At 48.5% G+C, this 22,066-nt stretch overlaps 1 protein-coding gene across 2 annotated transcripts in view; it reads left to right on the top strand.

Annotated features, from left to right (window-relative positions):
- The window catches only part of PLEKHA7 (pleckstrin homology domain containing A7), a 209,812-nt gene that overhangs the window by 157,667 nt on the left and 30,079 nt on the right, over positions 1-22,066 (top strand). For both annotated transcript variants that reach the window (XM_065882149.1, XM_065882148.1), the window contains exons 10-13: positions 4,529-4,999; positions 13,654-14,176; positions 14,925-15,011; positions 17,643-17,696. In XM_065882149.1, coding sequence (XP_065738221.1) covers positions 4,529-4,999; positions 13,654-14,176; positions 14,925-15,011; positions 17,643-17,696 — 1,135 coding nt within the window. The remainder of the gene's footprint in view (positions 1-4,528; positions 5,000-13,653; positions 14,177-14,924; positions 15,012-17,642; positions 17,697-22,066) is intronic.

The following is a 22,066-nucleotide window of genomic DNA, read 5'->3' as shown; positions in this document are numbered from 1 at the left end:
GAGGTTAGTAAACGTAAGTTTTTTGTTGGGTACATTGCCACTTTGAAGAAACTGGGGCAAGGAAGAAGGAGGGAATAGATATCAGAAGCCAGTACATTTGTATTTGAGGACATGCTATGTGCCAGCCCTGGTGTTGTGCTCTTTCTGTGCATTGTCTCCTTTAATCCTCAAAACGACCCAAGGAGGTGGGCGTTGTCCCCATTTTGCAGATGAGGAACCTCAGACCAGAGAGGTTAGGGACTTGCCCAAGGTCACCCAGCTTCTATGGGCTGGAGCCAGCTCTTGAATCCAGGTCTGACTGGCTCTAATCCTATGCACTCTGGGTTTCTCAAGCTTGAGAAGTGACACATGTAGCCAAAATGGTCACCAAATGTCAGGAATTCCCTGTGTTTTTGAATAGTCACTGATTGCAGGTGCTCACAACGATAGTAATGACCTGCACAAGAAAGGCTTGTGTCATCTTAGCTGAACATCTGTGCCCTGCATGGCCAACTTCTCTGAATGACACCGTCACTGAAAGCCAAGGAATACTTCATTCTTTCCCACCACTGTGCTAAACTGAGCATTGCAAATCTATTGTGATGGATCTCCTGATTTGAGAAGTCATGTGTTACACTGGCGGGAACGCAAGGAGATGGGGAGAAGACCAAAAAACACTTTTGCCTTAAATCCTGTAACTTACTAAGTTAGATGTTTGTCAGGTAAGGTGGGGGAGTTGGGAACATTCCCTTCACCTTTCTTACCTGCAGCCAGAGCCTGAACGTTTTGGACACAAAGGCATCTTATCTGAGGTGAGTCCCAGCAGCTGTGGAAATAGAAGCTGTTCATAACCCCGAGTATTAGGGCCTAGAAAGCTGCCAGGTAGCAAGCAGACAGCCATTCTTTTCTCCATCCTCTAAAAGTTTGTTTTGCAGTAAATGCTGGTGTCAATCTGAGAAAAGGGTTTATCTTTCTCAATCAACTTTATATTCAGGACGTGTTGGCATGTATCGGAGTATGTACACTCATATGTACACACACAGTAGGGACTAATATTTGTAGTTATAAGTTAATTCCAAGGTTAGAAAAGACTGGCCAACTCCATGATTTGGGGCCAGCTTATGAGAACAGTATTAAATGTGGTTACCATGATTAAATCAGGCTTTAGGATTGTCTGGGTTTGACAGCAGAGGCTATTTTCTCTACTACTTTCTTATATCCCCTAGTGCCTGTACCAGTGGGGATATGTAGGTTCTCAATAAATACATGGAAGTTGATTGGTAAAGGAAGAGAAATCCCCGTTACAGTTGGTTCGGCTAAGACATAGTACCCACAACCCCCGGGTTCTGAAGTTGAGGACATCCTCTTATTTTATTTTATTTTATTTTAAAATTTATTTTATTGAAGTATAGTTGGTTTACAATGTTGTGTTAATTTCTGCTGTACAGCAAAGTGACTCAGTTATATATACATTCATTTTCATATTCTTTTCCATTCTGGTTTATCACAGGATATTGAATATAGTTCCCTATGCTATACAGTAGGACCTTGTTGCTTATCCATTCTATATATAATAGTTTGCATCTGCTAATCCCAAACTCCCAATCCATCCCCACACCTCCCCACCCCCTGCAACCATAAGTCTGTTCTCTATATCTGTGGGTCTGTTTCATAGATAAGTTCATTTGTGTCATATTTTAGATTCTACATATCAGTGATATTATATGGTATTTGTCTTTCTTTTTCTGAATTACTTCACTTAGTATGCTAACCTCCAGGTCCACCCATGTTGCTGCAAATGGCATTATTTCATTCTTTTTAATGGCTAAGTAACATTTCATTGTATATATGTACCACATCTTCTTTATCCATTCATCTGTCGATTGAAGAAACCCTCTTTTCCCTTCAATTCTAATGTCATCCATTTAGGTGCATATTCGTTTTACTACATGGCTTTTACGAGAAGGGGCTGTTTATCTTTGTGGTGGGAATAACAAGGAGGTACAGTTACTTTGGTCTCACAACTGGAGTAAGCAGGTTATAAAGCTTCAGTATCTTGGCTGGGGTGTGACCCAGAGGGCAGCCAGAGCTTTAATCTTCTAGACAGCAGCCTAAGCACACCACTAAGGGGTGGTTTCCTGAATTTGAGAAACAGTAGAGAAGATAAAGGCCAACTTAGATGACTTGAAGGCTGGGGTTACACTGATGTGGTGATGGGAGGGAGGATTAAAGGAAGAAAAGAAAGGCAAAGTTAAAACCTGTAATGTGTACATTGTGGAACAGAGTTGTCCCTTTAAAAACTTACGATAAGAATTGCTTTTTCTTAAAGTGCAGGTCCCTGAATATTTCCCATATGTTCCTACTACTTGAGCTTATAGAATCACTGGACTTTAGGAATGGACTTTAGGTCCTTGGAGATCACCATCTAAATACGTCATTATAAAATGATGTAATAGGACTCCTTCTGCTATAAGTAATAGAGACCAAACTCAGACTAGCTTAAGTGAGAAACAGAATATATTGATGCACAACCAAAAAGTCCAAGGATATATCTGGTTTAGGTATGGCTAAATCCAGGAGTTCAGGCCAAGTCTTTAAGATTCTATTTCTCTCCGTCTGCTTTTCCTGGTGTTGGTTTCACTCTCAAGTACCTGCTTCCCATGTAGTCGTAGCAGCTCAAGACCAGCTCCAACCAGAGTCCTAGAGCTAACTCTGATTGGCCTGGATTGGGTGATGTGTCAGCCTCTGAGCCAGTCACTGAGACTTTGGAGCCTCAGCTCCGCAGGGACTTGTAGAGTCAGCAGCACCTTTTAAACCACAAGGACTGAGTGTGGGGGAGGGTGATCCCCAAATGAAAATTGAAACACTGTTAGAAGAAGGGGTGGGAGATGGGGGGGAAGATGTTCCCAAGTGATGGATAGAAGGAGGTCCAAACAAGCTTTTTCTTCCCCCCCCCAACAAAGCTTTGGGTTTTCATGGAGAAGTCATGAGTACATGGACATGAGATGTGAGATTGCTTTTCTCAGTTTCCATGCCTAAGTTAAGGCCAACAGTTCAGCCTGCACACACTAAGAAGCAGACCTGTGTTAGGGTTTGTATTTTCACTTTACACTGATGTTTTAACCAGCTCCCTGACTGTTGATCTGCCCTGAATCAGTGCTGATTATTGGTAGCTGAGGTTCTGAGATATGTTGCAGGGACTCCTGAGGTCCGGCCACCAAGATGTAAATGCAGCAGCATTTCCATTGTTCGTTCTCCTGTTGAAATGGAGAACCCTCAGGCTTGGCCATTTCAAGGAGTGATGGATGTCTAGACCAGGACCTTTTTACCAAGGAGCACAAGTCGACCAGCTGCCCATTCAAGGTTCCCTGGTAATTTTTCTGGTCCCTCTGAGCTAGGCTGGAGTGGGTTCCCCTGCCTCCCCAGTCTAAACTCTGCTAAGCTTATGGAGCTGCTGCTGCTGTCTCTCTGGTATCAAGTAATGAGGAGGCAGACATAACTAGGACCCAAGGAGGTGGGGAGAAAGGCAGCTTCCAGTGCGAGATGGGCAATGAAAGAAACCTGCCCTTCTCTATGCCCCAGAAGCTCTTTAGCCTCGGTTCACGTCCTCCCCTGTCACCCCCACCCCATTCTCCTTTGCAGTTTCCAGGTCTGCATGTGTGCAAATCATGGACATGCATTTGGAGAGGCAGTAGAGAGCAGTGGCTACAGCACATGGGCTCTGCAGTCTGCCTGGGATTAAGCCCTGGTGTCTCTCTTTCCCAGCAGTATGGTCTTGGGCAAATCATTTATCTTCTCTGTGCCTCCATTTCCTTATCTCTGAAATCTGACTAATAATACTTCAGAGAATTGTGGTCAGGTCAGTGTTCTTGCATTCCTGTTTGAGCAGTTCCCCGACAAAATAGACAAGTAGTCATACAAAGAGATTGCTGTGCCAATTCTCTACCCACCATCTTGGAAGAATGTTAATTATGCAGCTAATTGTACTTTGGGCTGTGCTGGATGCCAGTGGGAGAGACCCTGGGCTCAGGAGCCTTCTAGCCAAGCTGACCTGCCCCAGACAGACAAGTGGACAAACAGCAAAAGGGAAAGGCATGAGAATACCACATGTACCGTTTATTTGTTCATGGGTATTTATAGAGCTCCTACTCTGTACCATTATTTCATGGAAGTTCTGGGCATACGGTGAATGGGCAGCTGGGCCTCTGGCCTGAAGGAGCTCATAGTCTACTTGGTCCAGTGTGATTAGTGTGATAGTGGGGCCGGCTGAGATCCTGATCTAGAGTGAGTGTGTGTGTGTGTGTGTGTGTGTGTGTGTGTGTGTGTGTGTGTGTGGTAGCTTCCTGGAGGAGGTGACATTTAAGCCAGATCCCAGAGGAGTAGAAGTTAGGCCAGCAGAGTAAGGGGATAGGTATGAAAGGAGCTCCAGGCAGAGGGAAGAGCCCATGCAAAGGCTTGGAGGTAACTGGAGTATAAAGTGTATCCTTTGGGGAGTCTTGGCTTGGGGGTTCCAGTCTGGATGGGGCTGAACGTGCTGCTGTCATTGCAGGGACATGGAGAAGGTGGAGCGGCAGGCGGTGCCCCAGGCCAACCACACAGAGTCCTGTCGAGAATGTGGCCGCATGGGACCCGGACATGCAAGGGATTGTTCTCATCGCAAACACGAGGATTCCTTTGGATTCGAGAGGCGGGAGCAGGAGGAAGACCGGTACCGCTCCCAGAGGGACCCACTGGAGGGCAAGCGGGACAGGAGCAAGGCCAGGTCCCCATACTCACCCACCGAAGAGGAAGCCTTGTTCGTGGATTTACCCTGTGGCCCGAGAGGCCAGCAGGCCCAGCCCCAAAGGGCAGAGAGGAATGGTGTGCTGCCTGGCACATCTGGCCCAGGAGAGCAGAACGGGACTGGCGGGTACCAGCGGGTCTTTCCTTCCAGGACCAACGCTGAGAAGCACAGCCAGAGGAAGAGCAGCCTGGCGCACGTGGAGCAGTGGGCAAAGACCCAGAAGGTGGACGGCAGGAGGTCAGTAGTGGACTCAGGATCGCTGCCGCTAATGAGCATAAAAATGTCATAAGAGTAGCTATCACTTACCCAGCACATGCTGGTACATGCCGGCCTTGAACTCTACCTCTGTTATCTCCATAAATCCCTGCAACAGCCTTGCAAGGAGGGGTGATAGCCTCAATTTATAAACAAAGAAATTGGGGCTTGGAGAAGTATGGGAACCTGCCCAGGGCACACAGATAAGCGGCAAAGGCAGAGTTTAGACTCAGTCCGTGAGCCTCCCAAGTACACACGAGATTATATCGGGGTAGGGGTTTCCCATTCCCCAGGGAGCATGCCTTGAGACTGTCGGCATGTAGACAGTAACTGATCTTCTCCTCTTACTTAGCTACTTCTCTGCATCCGGGAAATATTTATAGCAGCTAGAGTAAATACAGATCCGTTTTTAATTCCAGGCACGTAGAGAAGTGCTCAGGCACTGTTGACATTAAGCTTTATTATACCCATTCCTTCAAGAAGTGGTTTTAATTATTTAGAGGGAATGCATCTCTTGCTATTTGCAAAACACTATCTGTTTTTTATTATAATTTTAGATTAATTAGGACACATTTATGAATGTGAAGAATTCAGGGTCACTCAGCTTCCACATTGTCCTTAGAAGCCACTGTGTGTTGTCTTCACTTTGAAGACAGCAAATCCCCCTCGCCATCCTCAGGCTTCTATTTATTTATTTATTTTTGCGGTACGCGTGCCTCTCTCCCTGCTGTAGTCTCTCCCGCTGTGGAGCACAGGCTCCGGACGCGCAGGCTCAGTGGCCACGGCTCACGGGCCCAGCCGCTCCGCAGCATGTGGGATCCTCCCAGACCAGGGCATGAACCTGTGTCCCCCGCATCGGCAGGCGGACTCCCAACCACTGTGCCACCAGGGAAGCCCCATCCTCAGGCTTCTAAAACAAACCCCAGACTGGAGACGAGATAGCAAAGTCGTGGTGCATTCAGAAAACCCGCCAAGGGCTGGAGGGGCCACAGTGAATGTGTCAGAGCTCAGGCCAAGTCTGCCACAGGCCTGATACACATGCTTTAAAGTGCTGCTCTCCATTCTCCATGCTGTGAGGCCCACACTTTCCACTATGGGGTCTGGAGGTGGTGGTGCTCCAAGGGGAATAGGCTAGGCCTCTTTTTAGGTGGGTGGGGCTGTTGTGAATATGTGGGTGTTGTATGCATGTGTGGGTTGTGTAACTTCTTTAATCTGGTCCAGGTGGGCTGTTGTGAGGTTAGATGGTGGAGAACTCACTGGGAGTTAATGGAAACTCCCTAAGCAGTTGGTAGACATTGTTGTGGGTCAGACTAGGAGAAGGAAGGCCCTTTGTGTTGTAGCTAAGATACCTTCCCATTCCCTCCTGGGACAGACCAGGTGTCAGTTCTGTTTGATCAGATTTTGTGTTTTATTGAAAATAGCTACTGCCCAAGGACACAGAGGAGGGAAGCTGCTATTCTTGGTGCTGGGCTAGGTAGACCTCCTAGGAGGTAGTTCTAAGTGACCTTACTGCTGAGTGAGATTGGAAAGCTGTCAGGGGTTGGTATCGTGCAGGTCCTCATAGTCCAAGGTAAGGAATTTGGATTTTATTTGAAAAAGCAATAAGGAGAGCCACTGGAAGGTTTTAAACAGGTAAATGATGTGATCTGATTCACAAAGAAGAGCCTAGGGAAGAGGCTGTTGCAGTAGTCCAGCATGGTGCCAATGGAAATAGAAAGAAATAGATTTGAGGTACATTTTGGAGATTGAAACAGAAAAGCTTGTCAGTGAATTGGATGTGCAGGATGAGAGAAAGGGAAGAGGAACAAGGATGACCCCTTAAATTTTGACTTAACAACCGGGTGGTTGCTGAGATGGGGAAGGCTTAGGAACAAGTTTTGGGGGCAAATCGGGGTTTCCATTTTGGGGACTTTTAAGTTTGAGAAACCTATTAACTATCCAGTGAGGGAGGTGTTAGGTTAGGCACTTGGATATGGATTGTGGCGTGGAGGTTTGACATTTGGTTGGACATGCTGATTGGGAGCAATCAGTGCACAAGTGGTATCCCAACTTGGATGTTAGCAACAGAAGGGGGATCCAGTAGAGGAGACAGTGTGTCAGAGAGAAGCTACTCGTGATAAGTTAGCTGTTTCCTTTTATATGCATTGATAGCAACTCTTAGGAACTGAAGTCGGTATGGGGCTGACAAGGGCAGGTAAAAGCAGGAGAAACCAGAAATAGAAGCAGATAGAAAGGGCATGGGTTTGGCCCTGATAAGCCTGTATTTCCTACTGAAGAGTCTGGATTTAATCTTGAAGGCCCATGAAAGCCATTGATGGACTTAAAACAGGAGCATGGCATGATAGTGTCTAATATTTAGGAGGGTGGTTTGAAGGGTGTCGGCAGGGAAGAGGCCTCAGGAGATTTTTCAGACTAGATAGATATTCCTTACCTCATCTCAGTTCTCACACAGCAGGTCCATGAATATGGTGAAGAAATAAATTTCCCAGGCTATTCTGATGTACCCCACCCAAAATGAGAACGGCAGGTTTTTTGTGTGTGTGTGCGGTACGTGGGCCTCTCACTGTTGTGGCCTCTCCCGTTGCGGAGCACAGGCTCTGGACGCGCAGGCCCAGCGGCCATGGCTCACGGGCCCAGCCGCTCCACGGCATGTGGGATCTTCCCGGACCGGGGCACGAACCCACGTCCCCTGCATTGGCAGGCGGACTCTCAACCACTGCGCCACCAGGGAAGCCCAGAATGGCAGTTTTAATTACCCCTTGTTTAAAAAACTTATTTTTATTAAAGTAATACCTGTATATAGTTTTAAGAATTTAAGTAGTATGACCCCATCCATCCCTATTCCTGATTCCACCACCTTTGAGGCAACCACTTCCAATTCTTTTAGTAGTTTTATGTATTTATCTCTATATTTCCAAATAAGGTAACTTATACTGCTGTTTCTTGAGTTTTCAGTTTTAGTTAGCTATCAACATTCTACTCTAGGTGATAAAGATTCAAGTCTCTTATTCCCCCCCTCTACCTTTCCTTTCCAAAGACACACTTACCCTTATCCCAGCTTCATAATATAGTTATAGCATAATTTTTGTTTAGATCACTAGTCAGTTTTTACATTATTACATAATGTGAAGTATAAATATTCACAGCTGGGCCATGTAGTATACAATAATTAAATTTCATTTGTGGTACAGTTTTTTATTTTCTGGTATTGATAATTTTCATGCTTATAGCTTGCTTAGTTTTCTCTGTACCCATTACTAATTCACCACCAAATTCATAGCTAAATGTGTAAATCTCTCTTTGTTCAGTACCCTCAAATAATCAGTAATCTACTTAGAAGGTAAAAAATCCAAATAAGACCAATGGGTAAATACTGAAAAATGAGTGTCCTCATTTTATTTCAGAAACCTAGATCTACTCCCCAAAGACCAACCACTATGTTAAAAACAAAACAAAAATCCATGTTCTTCACCTTGCTTTGTTCCACTTAACATATCAATAAATTTATCGATAGATATTTTAAGATATCTTGGCTATCTGTATCAGCACATATAGACATATTATTAGTTTGAAATGGTGCAGAGTATTGGCATTGTATGCATCTACAGTGATCTTTATACCATTTCCCTATTGATGGATAATTAGGTTGGTTATAAACATTTGCTATTACAAACTATGCTGCAGTGAATATCCGTGCTTAATTGTCTTTGCAAACAAGTGCAGGTATACTTGAAGAACAAATTACTTGAAGTGGAATAACTAGGTCGAAGGATATATGTGATTTTAATTTTGATTGATATTACAAAATTGACCTTCAACAATGCTGTTTGAGTTTATACCCCACCAAAAGTGTCCCTGTTTCCCCACCCCACATCATCTCTGAAAACTACTGTTTTAGGTTAACTGCTTGCTCTGGTGACCATAGAGAAGATGGTTAAATGGAGAAGAGTCTGGAAAGAACATGACCAAGTATGAGGCGGTCATATTTTGGGTAGGAGGTGAAGAAGACCTAAACAAAAGCGGTAAAGATGGTGAGGATTGTGAGGAGGGGATGGATAGGATACATAGACGTTGAGATTGGGTAGGTATAGGGCTTGGGAAACTGATTCATCCACGGCTGGAAGGTGAGGAGGGCCACAGGTGGAGTTGAGGTTAACATTCAAGTTTGACTTGGTTAATAGGTGCATGTAGCGCTGTGCACAAGGTGTGAGCATGGGAGAAAGAAATGAGCTTGAAGGGGAATGTGGTACCTGTGGAGTGGCCAGGTGGAGATAAGCCGTAGGTTATAGCGAATGTGGGTTCAGCTTAGGGAGAGATTTGGAAGTCATTGCCCTGGAGGTGGTAACTGATGCCCTGGCAGTAGTCAAGATCACTGAGGGTTGAATGCTTAGAGCAGTGGTTCTTAATCGTGGCCGCACAATTTGGTCATTTGAGACCCTGCTCAAGAGATTTTGCCTTATTTGGTCTGGGGCAAGGTGAGGGCATCAGTCTGTTTTAAAAGCTCTCCAGGTGATACCAGTATATGAGAGAGGTTTGACATTTACTGAGGCCTGGGTCCCATGCTGGAAAATCTGATTCTGATGATCCGAATTTCAGCCTGGACATCAGGAGTTTTCAAAACCGCCCCCTACCCCTGGTGATTCTAACATGTAATCAGGGTTGAGAATAACTAGCTTAGAACAATAGCAGAGGGCCAAAGGCAGAACCCTGAGGATCTCCAGTCCAAGGGGGTGGGCAAAAGCAGAGTCTGCATAAAGAAGTCTAGCAGAAGATGGAGGAGGAAAACCGGAGTGTGGTGAGGGAAGTTTCATTCGGAAGGAGTCCAGTGGGCAGCAGGAGACTGCTCCCTGGATGTGGTGCCTTCTAAGGAGGCTGGGTACCACGGAAGGAGAATCTGGAAGGTCAGGGTCTCTCTGCTAGTCTCATGCTCAGTAGCAGAGGCCTTTGGTTCCACTGAGCTTCTTGATGGGCTTAGATGAGTAGACCTTCTTAATAGAACTAGAATTTTGAAGTTAAGTCAGGAGGCAGAGTAATGCGAGGGGAAGGCCAAAGGGAACCAGAAGGAAGGCATGGCCATTGAGAAACCCTTCGTGGCAGGGGTGCAGAAAGGACTTTGCAAAGCCGTACCGCTGGTATAAGTTGTAAGTTATGTAAGTCATAAGTTGTGGTTGTGAAATGTCTCTACATAACTCTGGCAGCCCACAGACCTACGTTATTCTGCTACACATAATGAGGGCTGGGGGCACATGGGGAGCTAAAGGATGAGAAGTCAACTGCAAGGAGATAAGAGGTGGTTGGGGAAGGCGTCGGACTGTCCCTAGGATGTGAGGGGGGAGTTCGAGCCCTTCTTATCTAAGGGGCAGGGAGACATTAGGTCCAAATGAAAACAGTTTGTTGGCCTTGGAGGTCACTGAGCACTCAGTAAGAGGAATCTCAGTCTAATGATAGAAATAGTTCTCAGGGGGCTGAAAAGTAAACGTGAGGGCTTGAAGACGACCCTTTGAGAAGAAAGCCGTCAGCCTCTGCGTAAGCCGAGTGCTCCACGTCGGATCGTTCACTTGTAGCATATTGCATATCAGAGTTATCTTTTTTTTTTCCTTAAAGGTGTGTTTGTAATTTCTCACAGTCAAGTAATAAGTAGTTCTGGCTGTTCAATAAAGGAACCTCCTGTTGATAGTACAGAAGAGGGATATCCCCGCTCCGTGTATGATTGAGACTGTGCTAAATTGGAAGGAGGGTTATTTGAACTGTAATATGATCTCATATTCTCGGCTCTAGACCACATAGGGAATTATTTCTAATTGTTCTTTTAGTGCTTGGAGATGTATATTATATTTCACTTTTTAAAACTCCTTTAGAATGATGGTTTGCAAGGACAGACTGATACACCCTTAGAATCTTACCACATTCTATGAGGTTGTTTCGAAATTCTAGCCTTCCATTTTTTCCCCGGTGTTTAAAGTAATGCATACTTGTAAAATATAATGGCAGGGGTGGGTGTTGAGTCAGGGATGCAAACATTACCACGAGGAACAGAGTAAAACATGGAAGGTCCTGCACAACCGATGTGGAAGCTCAGGTAAGGACTGCCTGCTGCGTAAGTAATTGGTTATAAAACTTGATTTCACGTTTCGATATGACCATTTTATAGGGGCTACATCAGAATATATAGGTGCCTTTTGGAAAGGGAGCCCCCCCGTGGCACAGCGGGATTTGAGGGCAGGAGACCTCGAGCCTTCTTTTGGATAAAGCTGGGGTTGGGGGCCAGCAAATGGATCTGCTCTTAGGACAGAGCTGCTCTGCGCGTTCCTGCCTGCTCCAGGGTGACCTTTACCTCGTCTTACAACCCTACCTCCTGTGTCCCTCCCTCCACCATCCGTTGGTTACTGTGGTTTGGCCTCTGGCACCAGGACTCACCATTGCACTGGGGTCTTTGGGGACGTGCTTTGCCTCGTTTGCATTTTGCTTCAGGCAGAATGAGCAATGGTTAGTAAAGTCATGAACTCCCCGGGGGAAGCCCCCAGCCTGGTTTCTGCCAGTGCCACCACTGCTGTTTGAGGGTTCAGGCACTGCCCCTTCCTCAGAGACACATTCCCCTCTGACTCTGGGAAATCCATAGCAAACCCTGCCACCTGGTGGCAAGGAGACAAGCTGGGCAAGCTGAAGAGATCTTAAAATTACTTCCCGTAATTGCAAAGATAACGATAAAAAAGGAGAAGAAAGCCCCCATTTTTTGAATGACAACTACTTTTAACCCTCACAACAATCTATTAAATGGTTCTTAGTAGCCCCATTTTACAGTAAGGAGAGTGATACAATGAGTTAAAAAACAATTAGAACAGCACTTCTCAAACATCAACCGCCTGGAGGGCTTGTTAAACCACAGGTGGCTGGGCCCCACCTCCAGGGTTCCTGATTTCAGGTGGGGCCTGATAACCTGCATTTCTGACAAGCTCCCAGGTGGTGCTGATGCTGCTGGACTACACTTCGAGCTTAGAACAAGGTCTGGTGAGCGCCGCTGTATAAAGATTTGTTAGATAAAGTTGATAGGTAAAGGCAGAGTCAGGATTCCAGCCCAGGCCTGGCTCCAGAACCTGTCCGTTTTACATCCTGCTGCCTCTCAGGTTAGACTTTTAAAGCTTAATAAAACTGTAGTTGGCCCTTGCTGAATTTTTCTTTCAGAAAATAAGATGGCTGGTCGGTAGTAGTTTTCACCATCCTATCCGGCTTTTGTGTGCTGGAGTATTTGTTGAAGGGCTGGTCATGTGTCAGCACTTTCTCAGGCCGCGGACAACACCGCAGAGTGTAAGACACAGTTGCTGTGCAGCAAGGATTTACAGCTTGTCTGGGGAAGAGACAGCTTACGGGTAGGAAAAGGTTACATCAATACAGGACCTTGGAAAAGTTACAGACTATACAGTAACTAGGTCAGAGCAGGGCAGGAACCCTGAGGGCTGTGGCATTGCAGAAGGCCTCTGTGGAAGAGGCATGGGACAGTGTCCTGGAGAATGAGTGAGATTTGGTGATAGGGTAAGGTGAGCCCATACAGGTAGGGGAAGGAGGAACAGTATTATGAGAGTAAGGAGAGAGAAGTGGGAAGGGAGCACCCACTGGTGAAGGTACTGCCTGTGTGTCAGGCAAGGAGCCTGTGTTCTCTTCCTGTCTCATGTATTCTTCAGGGCAGCCTTAGGAGGGAGGTAGCTCTGTCCTCATGTTATAGGTAAGGAAGCTGAGGCTCAGAGCAGTCAGGTAAGCTGCCTAAGGTCACACAGCCAGTGGATTCAACCCTAGGTCAGACTTCCTCTGCTTTTTCTACTGCAGAAAGTTGTCCAAGTGTGTAGGAGGCCAGGCAAGATTAGGGTGAGGCCCTCACACTCAGGCTCCAGCAAGTGCAGGGGTACACCTGAGAGGGGGGTGCCTCCTTAAATGTTGGACCCTTGACGGCCAACTTGCCCCAGTTTGATCCTGGCCCGGGTAGGAGGAGCAGTGAGAAAACAGCAGGAAGGGAAGGTGGGTTGAGGTCAGGTGCTAGAGAGCTGAGAGTATCAGGAGAAAGGGGTTAGATTTTATTTCATAAGCATTAGGGAGCCATTGATGGTTTTGAAGCACAGGAGTGATTATATCCAAGCAGTTGACTCTGTACAGCATGGAAACTAGTTAGGAAGGTCTCAGAGTTGTCCGGGTGGAGGTAGTTAATCAGGATCTGGATTAAAGTAATAGGGAAAGAAAGGAACTGATGCCAGCCACTTCCTTTAAGAACCTCCGGGGCTTGGTGCTGGGGAACATCTTGGTGACCGGGAGAATCACGAGGCATCTCCTAGAGATATGCACGCCTGATGGAAAAGCTGACTGATGGCAAGAGGGAGAGGCAGGTTTAATCACGCTGCACTTGAAGTGGGGCAGCCAAGTCGGCCTGGTAGGGGGGTTGACCCTCCAACGTTGATGGATAAGGTGGTTTAGGAATCCTCTGCAAAGGGAAGAAGTGACTGAAGTCCTGGGTGTCTGCGTTGATTGTTCTTTGGGGTTCATACAGGGCTCTCTCACGTGCCTGGCTTTGTGGCTTTGCCTAGCTGTGTTTCCAGAAGCCCAGCAGACCCCTTGCTGGTCCTCTTACCTGTGTTCTCCTTTCTCCTCAGCCTGCCCCTGGACCAGACCCTTCCTCGCCACGGTCCCAGCCAATCCCTGTCCTTCCCAGAAAACTACCAGACTCTTCCCAGGAGCAGCCGACACCCCTCAGGAGGCTCTTCACCCCCTCCCCGCAACCTGCCGAGTGACTACAAGTACGCGCAGGACCGAGCCAGCCACCTGAAGATGTCGAGTGAGGAGCGCCGGGCACACCGGGATGGCACCGTGTGGCAGCTCTACGAGTGGCAGCAACGCCAGCAGTTCCGGCACGGCAGCCCCACGGCGCCCATCTGTGCCGGTTCCCCAGAGTTCACCGACCAGGGCCGAAGCAGGAGCATGCTAGAGGTGCCCCGCTCCATCTCTGTGCCTCCATCTCCCTCGGACATCCCTCCCCCGGGAACCCTGAGGTCCTTCCCACCCCGGCGGCCACACACGCCAGCAGAGAGGGTCACTGTGAGGCCACCGGACCGGAGGAGGAGTGTGGACATCTCACTGAGCGGTTCTCCCAGGAAGACATGGGGCCACACCACCAAGGTGAGACTCCGGACGCCCTGCCAGGCTGCTGGGGCCCAGCATTAGGGCGTTAGGAGCCTCACATGGTTTGAACACAAACTTGAGCAATGTAGGAAAATGATAGGTAACACTTACGTAGTACTGTACTTTAGCGCCGGGTGTAGCGCTAAAGGCTTTAATTCTTACAACACCCCTATGAGGTAGGTGCTATTATTTCAGGTTTCCCCCGCTATCTGAAGGTAGAGTGTTACTGTGAAACCTTTAGTAAGCCAAAGTGGCATAAAGCGAAGAAGCAATTACATTTTCTGTGAAAGTGAAAATCCCCTTTGGATTTCGGTTATCAGGTGCTAAAGGTGGGTCTTTTGTAAAATCAAAGTGGCATAAAGCGAACTTCTGTAAAGCAGGGGATACCCGTATGCCCATTTCACACGTGAGAACTCTTAGGCATTAAGGGATGAAGTTACTTGCACAGGGTCACACAACTAGAAGTCTGCTTCCTTGCAGCTTGGAAGGCAGGGAAAGATGTCTGTGTTTAACTAGTTCAGTTATTTATAATAACCTGACTTAAGTTTTAAATCCAGAGGGGCTCTCACAGTTTGTCATTGTCATAACCTGGTGAGAAAGATGTGTATCCCAATTTGACGGATGAAGAGGCTGAGAGAGGTGCCACGCCATGTGCTTGGCTGCCCTGATAGTGAGTGGCAGAGGCTCTGGCCCCCGCCCCCCTCCACGCCCTGCTCTCGGTGTGACCATGTCTCCCCTTCTGCAGAACTCCTCTCATCTGGACCGACGCTCCATGCCCTCCATGGGTTACATGACCCACACTGTCAGTGCTCCCAGTTTACATGGAAAATCGGTAAGCAGCACCTCCTCTCCCCCTCCAGGCGACTGATCTTATCCAGCTTTCAAAGGGCTAATCTCATCAGAGTTCTCCCCTGAGCCAGTCAGATGCAATCCCCATTTTAGAGATGAGGAAACTGAGACTCAGAGGTCGAATGACTTGCTCAGGCCCATCCCGCTGGCATTGGGACCTCCTGAGGTCAGCGGAAGAGCAGGGGGTGGGGGTGGGGGTGGGGGTGGCGGGGGAAGTGGAGGCGACTGTGGTGTTTATTCTCTTTTGGGCAGCATTTTGTCTGCAGCATTTTCCAGCCACCTGCCTTTTTCTCCGGTTAGCTCCTCTCCTTTCTTCCTGGTCTTTGCTTTGATTAGTTCACTGTCTTCAAAACTTAAGTCTGGGTGAGGTTGCACTGCTGGTGGCTGTTTCCTGATAAAAACTACTTCCTGCAGCCCCTTTTCTGCCAGTGCCTTTACTTGTCCTAATGACAGAATTAATGCAATAATTACCTAATGGTGTCGTATCAATGCTGTGCCGGCACCGGGGTGAAGAGTAATTACAGCGTCGTGCTCCTGCGGTGCCTAATTTCCTCATGATGTGTCTACACACCTGCAGCTGGAGGAGCTCTCACTGCTTCTCACCCGGTTACGGCGGCACCAGGCCAAGTTGGCCAGGGTGCGAAATTTCGCCATCAGCCAGTTACTGCAGCACGAGCTGACCTTTCCCAGCTGCCAGGTCAGCGCCGGTGGGCTCTCTCAGGGCTGGGGGCCGCCCCGGGGACAGGGGAGTGACATGCTGGCCTGTGCTCCCTCGTGCCCGTGCTCTAGTCTGTCCTGCTGTCTGGCTCTCTCCCTTGTTCCTGCCTGTTTGCTACTGGATGCTACTGCCAGACACTGTGCAGCCATCGTGGGGCCCACGCCCCTGTTGCTGGGGAGGAGGCTGCATGTGGTGTGAGGGACCTGAACTGTGGCTTCTCTGCCTGTGAGTAATGACTGCCAGGCTGGTGTGTGGTCACGTCCAAGGGCTGTGCTAGCTGTCATCCTTGTTGCCACCTTGGGTCCTCCTTGGGATGCTGAGAGGTGTGTGTCAGCCTGGAGGGAGAAGGCATGGTGCCCTCTCATCTGGATAGTGCCCTGCTGACTGTCAGAGCATCTTCACACCCCTTGTCTCAGTGAATTTCACAGTAGCCTGGGAGAGGTTAGGGAGGACAGGTGGGAAAGTGACTTGCCCAGGATCCCTCAGCTAGTGGCCTGCAGGCTGGAGCCAGATTCCAGGTCCTGTCTGGCACAGTGTTCTAAACTGTTTCCAAGACATGAGGGGTTGCAGGCAAGCTCCTCGAGGAGTAGCCAGACAGTCGTTCTCCTGGGCATCCCGAGCATCTTAAAGAAGATGCTGGCCCACACGAGCCTGGTCCCCCGAGCTGCACAGAAGTAGGCAGAGGACAGATGAGGAGGTTGAGGGAATTGTCACTATCCTTACCTGTCCTATTTTAGTGGGACCTGAGAGATACAGGAAATGTATTTGGAAAAATGAATATAAGGGAGCACATGCAAAAATCCTAATTTGTGAATTTGGGTGATTTTTAGTAACATTGCTCTGTCCCTCTTACTGCAGGACTGGGCTGATTGAGGAAGTAGGGATGGGTAAGGAGACAGTTTAGGGACAGAAATAAGATCTTGCAAACCACTGGTGTCCCTGGCAGTGCTCCTTCAGGCCTTCTCATGCTTAAAAGCACTGCCTGAACGTTTTGCATTATTTATTTTTGTTTGTTTTACATCAGCGCTCTAAACTCGGACCACCTTCCTAGCCCTGGCTTGCTTTGGCTTGCTGAGAGGCCTCTTAGTTGGCTGAGAAAGTGCCCGGACTGTTCTTCTTAAGCTTTTGTAGCCCCTCTCCCTCACAGTTAGCTTCTGTGATCCATTACATAGGAAGCACAAGTTCTAGGAAATCAAAGAGTCTTTTCTTTATTCTCACTGTTTCTGGTAATTATACTGAAGAACTCAACAGACTGTCAGAGATGACACAAGCAGACAGGTCTGCCTGGACCTTCCTTATCTAGCTCCTGACCCAGCCACCTTGGCTCCATGCTCAGCAAACGGAGCCAAAACTTCCAGGAAACTTTCTGCAGCTCCTGGTGCTTATCGTTCTAGAACCCAAGGTCAGAAGGGAACCTCCTCGGGTCACCTAGGTCATCTCCATGCCTCTTCCAGGCATCCATCCGCACCCATCAGGGGGTCATTTTCCTTCATGCGTGTGAAGTGGCCCAGTGCAAAGGTTTGGAGCGTGGCATGTCCTCTTCCAGGTAGACCTCTCTCGTTCTGTCTCAGGAGCTTGCCTCCGCCTCAGCTGCTCTGCTGGCCTGGTCCTCTGGTGGGATGTGTGCTGTCTCCCTCCTCCTCATCAAACTGTCCCCAGCCAATGGTGGGAACAAGCTGGCTTTCCCCACATGGTAGACCTGTGAGATCCACTGTGCTGAGAGAGCTCTGAGCTGCAGCGAGACATTTGTGCTTCCTCTGTGGCCTGGATGTGTTGGTCTGCTGTGGTCTCTTGTCCCCGAAGCTGCACAGGTGTAAATGGGTCACACGTGAAGCCGAGTTGTGGACACCTTTGGTGTTCATCACTGGCTTTTTTCTCTCTCTGCTTCATTTGAAGGCTGACGATACCTACCTCCAGCTGAAGAAAGACCTGGAGTACCTGGACCTAAAGGTGAGTGGCCTCAGGGGTCTTGCTGTCCTGGGACACTTACCTTTCTGAGAGTGTCAGCCTCATTGGAGACCAGCCCCAAAGCCAAAGGCCTTGCAGGTCTTAACAAATCTGGGTTTCAAATGAAGATGTCTCCTGTCTGAATCAGAAGGGGGATTTTTTGTTTTGGGGTTTTTGATTTTTTTCTTTGGTTGCTGTGGCCTTTGGAAATTTCATTTTTAAATTGAATCTAATTGACATATAACATTGTATTAGTTCCGGGTGTACGACATAATGATATTTGTATCTATTGGGAGATGATCACAAATCTAATTAACATCCATCACCATTCTTGGTTACGAATTCTTTTTTTCCTTATGATGAGCACTTTTAAGATCTACTCTTAGCAGCATTCAAATATGCAGTACAGTATTGTTAACTGTAGTCACTATGCTGTACATTCCATCCTCATGATTTATTTATTTTATAACTGGAAGTTTGTACCTTTTAGAAGAGTCTTATTTCTTGTAGCCTCAGACTCTGGGCTCTTCTCAGTTTCTTGTGAATTCTGCTGTAAGGTCTCTGGCTTGCAGAATGAGGGCACGAGATCTTGCTTTCTTCCTGTCCTTGGTTAGAAGCACAAGGTTCCTCCATATGATAACCAGTTGCTTCTTCAGAGCCTCCAGTGGGGCTGGGATGGGTTTGGTTCACAGGGTGCCGCTGATGTGTGTTTTCAGGCACAAGCAGTTTTGTGGATTGTCTGGTTTTGTAGTGGGGGGAGCAAGTGCCACATGGAATCACGTGGCTCTGAGGGGTACCGGAGTCGCCCATCCCTCCCATCCGTGTTTAGGAGATGAACGTCGGGCCCCACCCTGTAGGTGATGACGTTCAGGCTCTAAATCAGCCTCCACAGCACAGACAGAGCTGGGAAAGCTGCTAGAGAAGCGAGAGGCATTCTGCCTGGAAGAGAGCTGCTACTGTTCTGTTCCCACAGCTCTCTGAAAGCTCCCACTGTGAAAAGCACTTCTTATGCCTGAGCCATGACTTAAGACTGAAGGAACGTGACCTTTAATTAACTGCGGGTGTGAGAGGGCGGGCAGAGGGCCCTGCGGGAGGACACCCAGGTGACTGCGGCGGGGGACATGCCTCCCTCGGTCCCCAGTGTACCTGGCTTGAGATATTTTTAACTTGGGGATTATCATACAGCCTTGTAGAAGCAGGGGTATGAACATTAGGTCCTAAGGCAGCAGAGGAGGGGCCTCCCCCCTCTGAGGCAAGATCAACACCTTTGGTTAGGAATCCCTCAGTTAACTTAATGTATCTGGTAATGAGCACTTGTGCTGTATCCAGCTCTGGAGAAGCTAGGGGGGATGGAAGAGAAAAATCGAGGCTCTCTGGCCTTGAGAAACTTCCAGATGTTCTGGGTCGGGGAAAGAAAGCATCCTGAAATAACACAGACTTTTTTGCAATGAGCGTATAAAGATTTGTCTGGCCCAGTGCTCAGAGCTGAGATAGTGAAGATGACTGTGGCTGCAGTGCTGGGAAGGAGGTGGCGTGTGTCCAGAGCCTTGCAGAGCCAAGGCTTTAGGTTGGTTGACGTTAAAGGGAAGGGAACTGTGGGAGCCAGGGAGAGCCAGGGTGAGGGTGGTGTGGCTGGAAAAGTGGGGACAGATTGTCCAGGTTCCGGAGTCTTTCTAGGCTTTAGGAAGGAAGGTGCAGTGAAGAAAAGTCAGGCTTGGCTTTCAGACATGAGCAAAACAAGGAGGGTTCTCTCCAAACCAGGACGTTTTCTAGCTTACGTGGTATTCAGGTCACGTAGAGCATGAGTGAGTGAGTGTGGTAGTCAGGGCTCAGTGCCCAGACGTGGTGGTGTGGGCCAGATATGCAGCCCAGCCCTCCCTCCTGCGCTCTGAACCGGGTAGGTCCTTCCACCATGCCCACCTCCCCCATCTGACCTGGAGCAGCCCCCGGCCTCCACCTGCCCTGTGTACCACCATGTCCCTGTTCCCTGGCCTCACCATGCCCAGGGCCATGCAGGTGACACAGAAGTATTTGTAGAGCATCCCCGATGTACCTAGGCCTGTGGGAGAGGCGTGGCTCACAGCAGCACAGGTGTACCAGAAAACACTCTTCAGAGTGCTTGGTGCACGGTGCGAGGGGACTTCATAAAGTGCCTGAGCCAGAGCGACAGGAAATAGGAGGAAATAGGTGTCTTCTGATTCCCGTTGGTGTGAGAGAGCCAACCTCACAGGTGGTCCCGGAGAGAAGATCCAGCTCAGCTTGGTTTTATTTAAAGATTATAGAACTTGAGCTCAATAAAAGGGATTTAGGGAGAGAGAAAAACTGAGGCATAGGATAGCAGAGTAGAGCCAGGAGTCTGTGTCCTGACCGCCAACAGAAGCGGAATAACCAAAGAGGGCAAAATGTGTGTCAGTCACCATGTTTTACTTCTGTTAAATTATGTACCCGCGGCAGTAGCCCTATAAGGGAGGTGGTGTTATCTTTTTTTCACTGACTGAGGCTCAAAGAAGTAAATGACTCTCCCAAAGCCATGTTAGTAGTTACGGGGGAGCCAGTACTTGGGAGCAGCGCTGACTCTGAAGCTGGTGCTCTTAATCACCCTGCCTCCCAGCCGCTCTTACGATGCTGCTTCTACTACTGTGAACCCAAAGGTATTAAGTTTTTTGTGGAGCTGAACTGGGGTCTTTCTGCCAGGAAATATTTATGCTGTGATAGAGACAAGGTTGCATCCTTGGGGTGTTTCACCAACTAGGAGCCGTATGTGACCAAATCATTAACTAGTGATTGGAAGTTGTCGCTGTTTATCTTGAAAAACAGCTGTGTTGATACCAGAATTTCCCTGGTCTTATAGCTGCTACTTCAGTTGCTAAGCTCCTCTTAGAGAACCAGTCCCCCAATAACAGCACCAGCAGGTGAGAGACACTTGGCTTACCAGCAACATGGGTGGGAAAAGATGCTGGGGTTTGTGTTGTGTGTGAGTCATCATTCAGAAAGGCTGACATCACCTTGGCCTCCCTCCAAGAGACAGGCTTCCCTCCAAATCAGGGAGGCAGTGGGCCTGCTCTACTCAGACCCAGCTGGGGTGTAGAGTTCCCAGATGGACGTTTCACTTCAGGATCCAGACAAGGGAAGGGCTGGAATCAAAGGAGAGGTGATGAGGGGCTGCAAGAACTGTGGCTGAGGAGTGTATTAGGCGGGATGCTTTTGTTGGCAGGTATCCGAAACCCAGATCAGCCTGCTGAGCCACAAGGGGAATATACTGGTTCACGTAGCCAGGGCTTGTGTTCCAGGAGCTCAGGCCATGCCACCAACTGTTCTACTTTCCACACGGCCAGGGAAGAAACGTGGCCACTTGCACACTCAGGTTGGCTTCATCCCAGCCGAGCCTCCCTGTGGAGTGAAGGGTGGGGGATTCCCTAATGGAAAGCAGACTGGGCAGAAACAAGAAACACAGCAGCAGGCAGCACAGCTACAGTGTGGTCGGTTGAAGGAGGAAGGGGCAATGCAGGCAAGACATAGAGACAGTCTATAAAGCTTTAAAACGTTACCATGTGTCTTCCGTGGCTCTGAGGGGCGATTAAAACAAGTGGATCACAGCTACAAGTAGACAGGTTTTAGCTGAGTAGAAGAAAGACTTATCTAAAAGGGCCACCACAGGTCACAGTGACCTCCCCATCACTGCGGCACAGCTGAGGCCAGGTGAGCACTGAGTGGGATGTGACTGGATCAGGAAAACCCTCAGGCCCGTTGACTCTTGAGATCCTGTGACGTGCTAGACAAGATGAGCTGCCGCGAGCCCAGTGGGGTCCCTGAGACGAGGGCCTCGGAAGACACAACTGAATGGGCAGTGTAGCCCAGCCTGGTCATGGAGATGGCGCCGAGCACAGCCCCGCTGTGACCAGCTTCTTGTGAGAGGTCCCTCCTGGGTCCTTGTGGGGAGAGGTAAGCCTCTCTGGAGAAGGATGGTCTCCCTGCCCCCACCAGGTTGGCACAGGGTCCCCCGCGTCCCTGTCCCAAAGGCCGCAGACTTAAGGATCCAGAGCCCATGTCCCCTCCACCTCCTTCAGCTGATGCTTGGGTTCCAGAACCCCTTGGTGGTGTTTGCCCACATGTTATGGAGCTTGGTCTCCTGAAGTGAGCATTCCTGCTGGGGTGCCGAATGAGCAAATAAAAGCAGACTCCACTCTCTTAGAAGATGCTCTGTGTTGGTGTCCTCTTTGGAAATGCTTACTTTCCTGGCATTTTACTTGGCAGTGCCAGGGTGGAAAGGGTTTCACGCCGATTGAGCATCTGTCCTTGCCTGGCAGTTGTGGGGCACCCGTTGTTCATTATCTCACTTAATCCTCTCGGCACCTTTGAGCAAATAAGAATTA

This window comes from Phocoena phocoena, chromosome 8, assembly GCF_963924675.1.
Source record: "Phocoena phocoena chromosome 8, mPhoPho1.1, whole genome shotgun sequence".
Taxonomy (NCBI): Eukaryota; Metazoa; Chordata; class Mammalia; order Artiodactyla; family Phocoenidae; genus Phocoena; species Phocoena phocoena.
The sequence above is the reverse complement of the archived record's forward strand: the minus strand, read 5'-3'. Positions and strand labels throughout refer to the sequence as shown.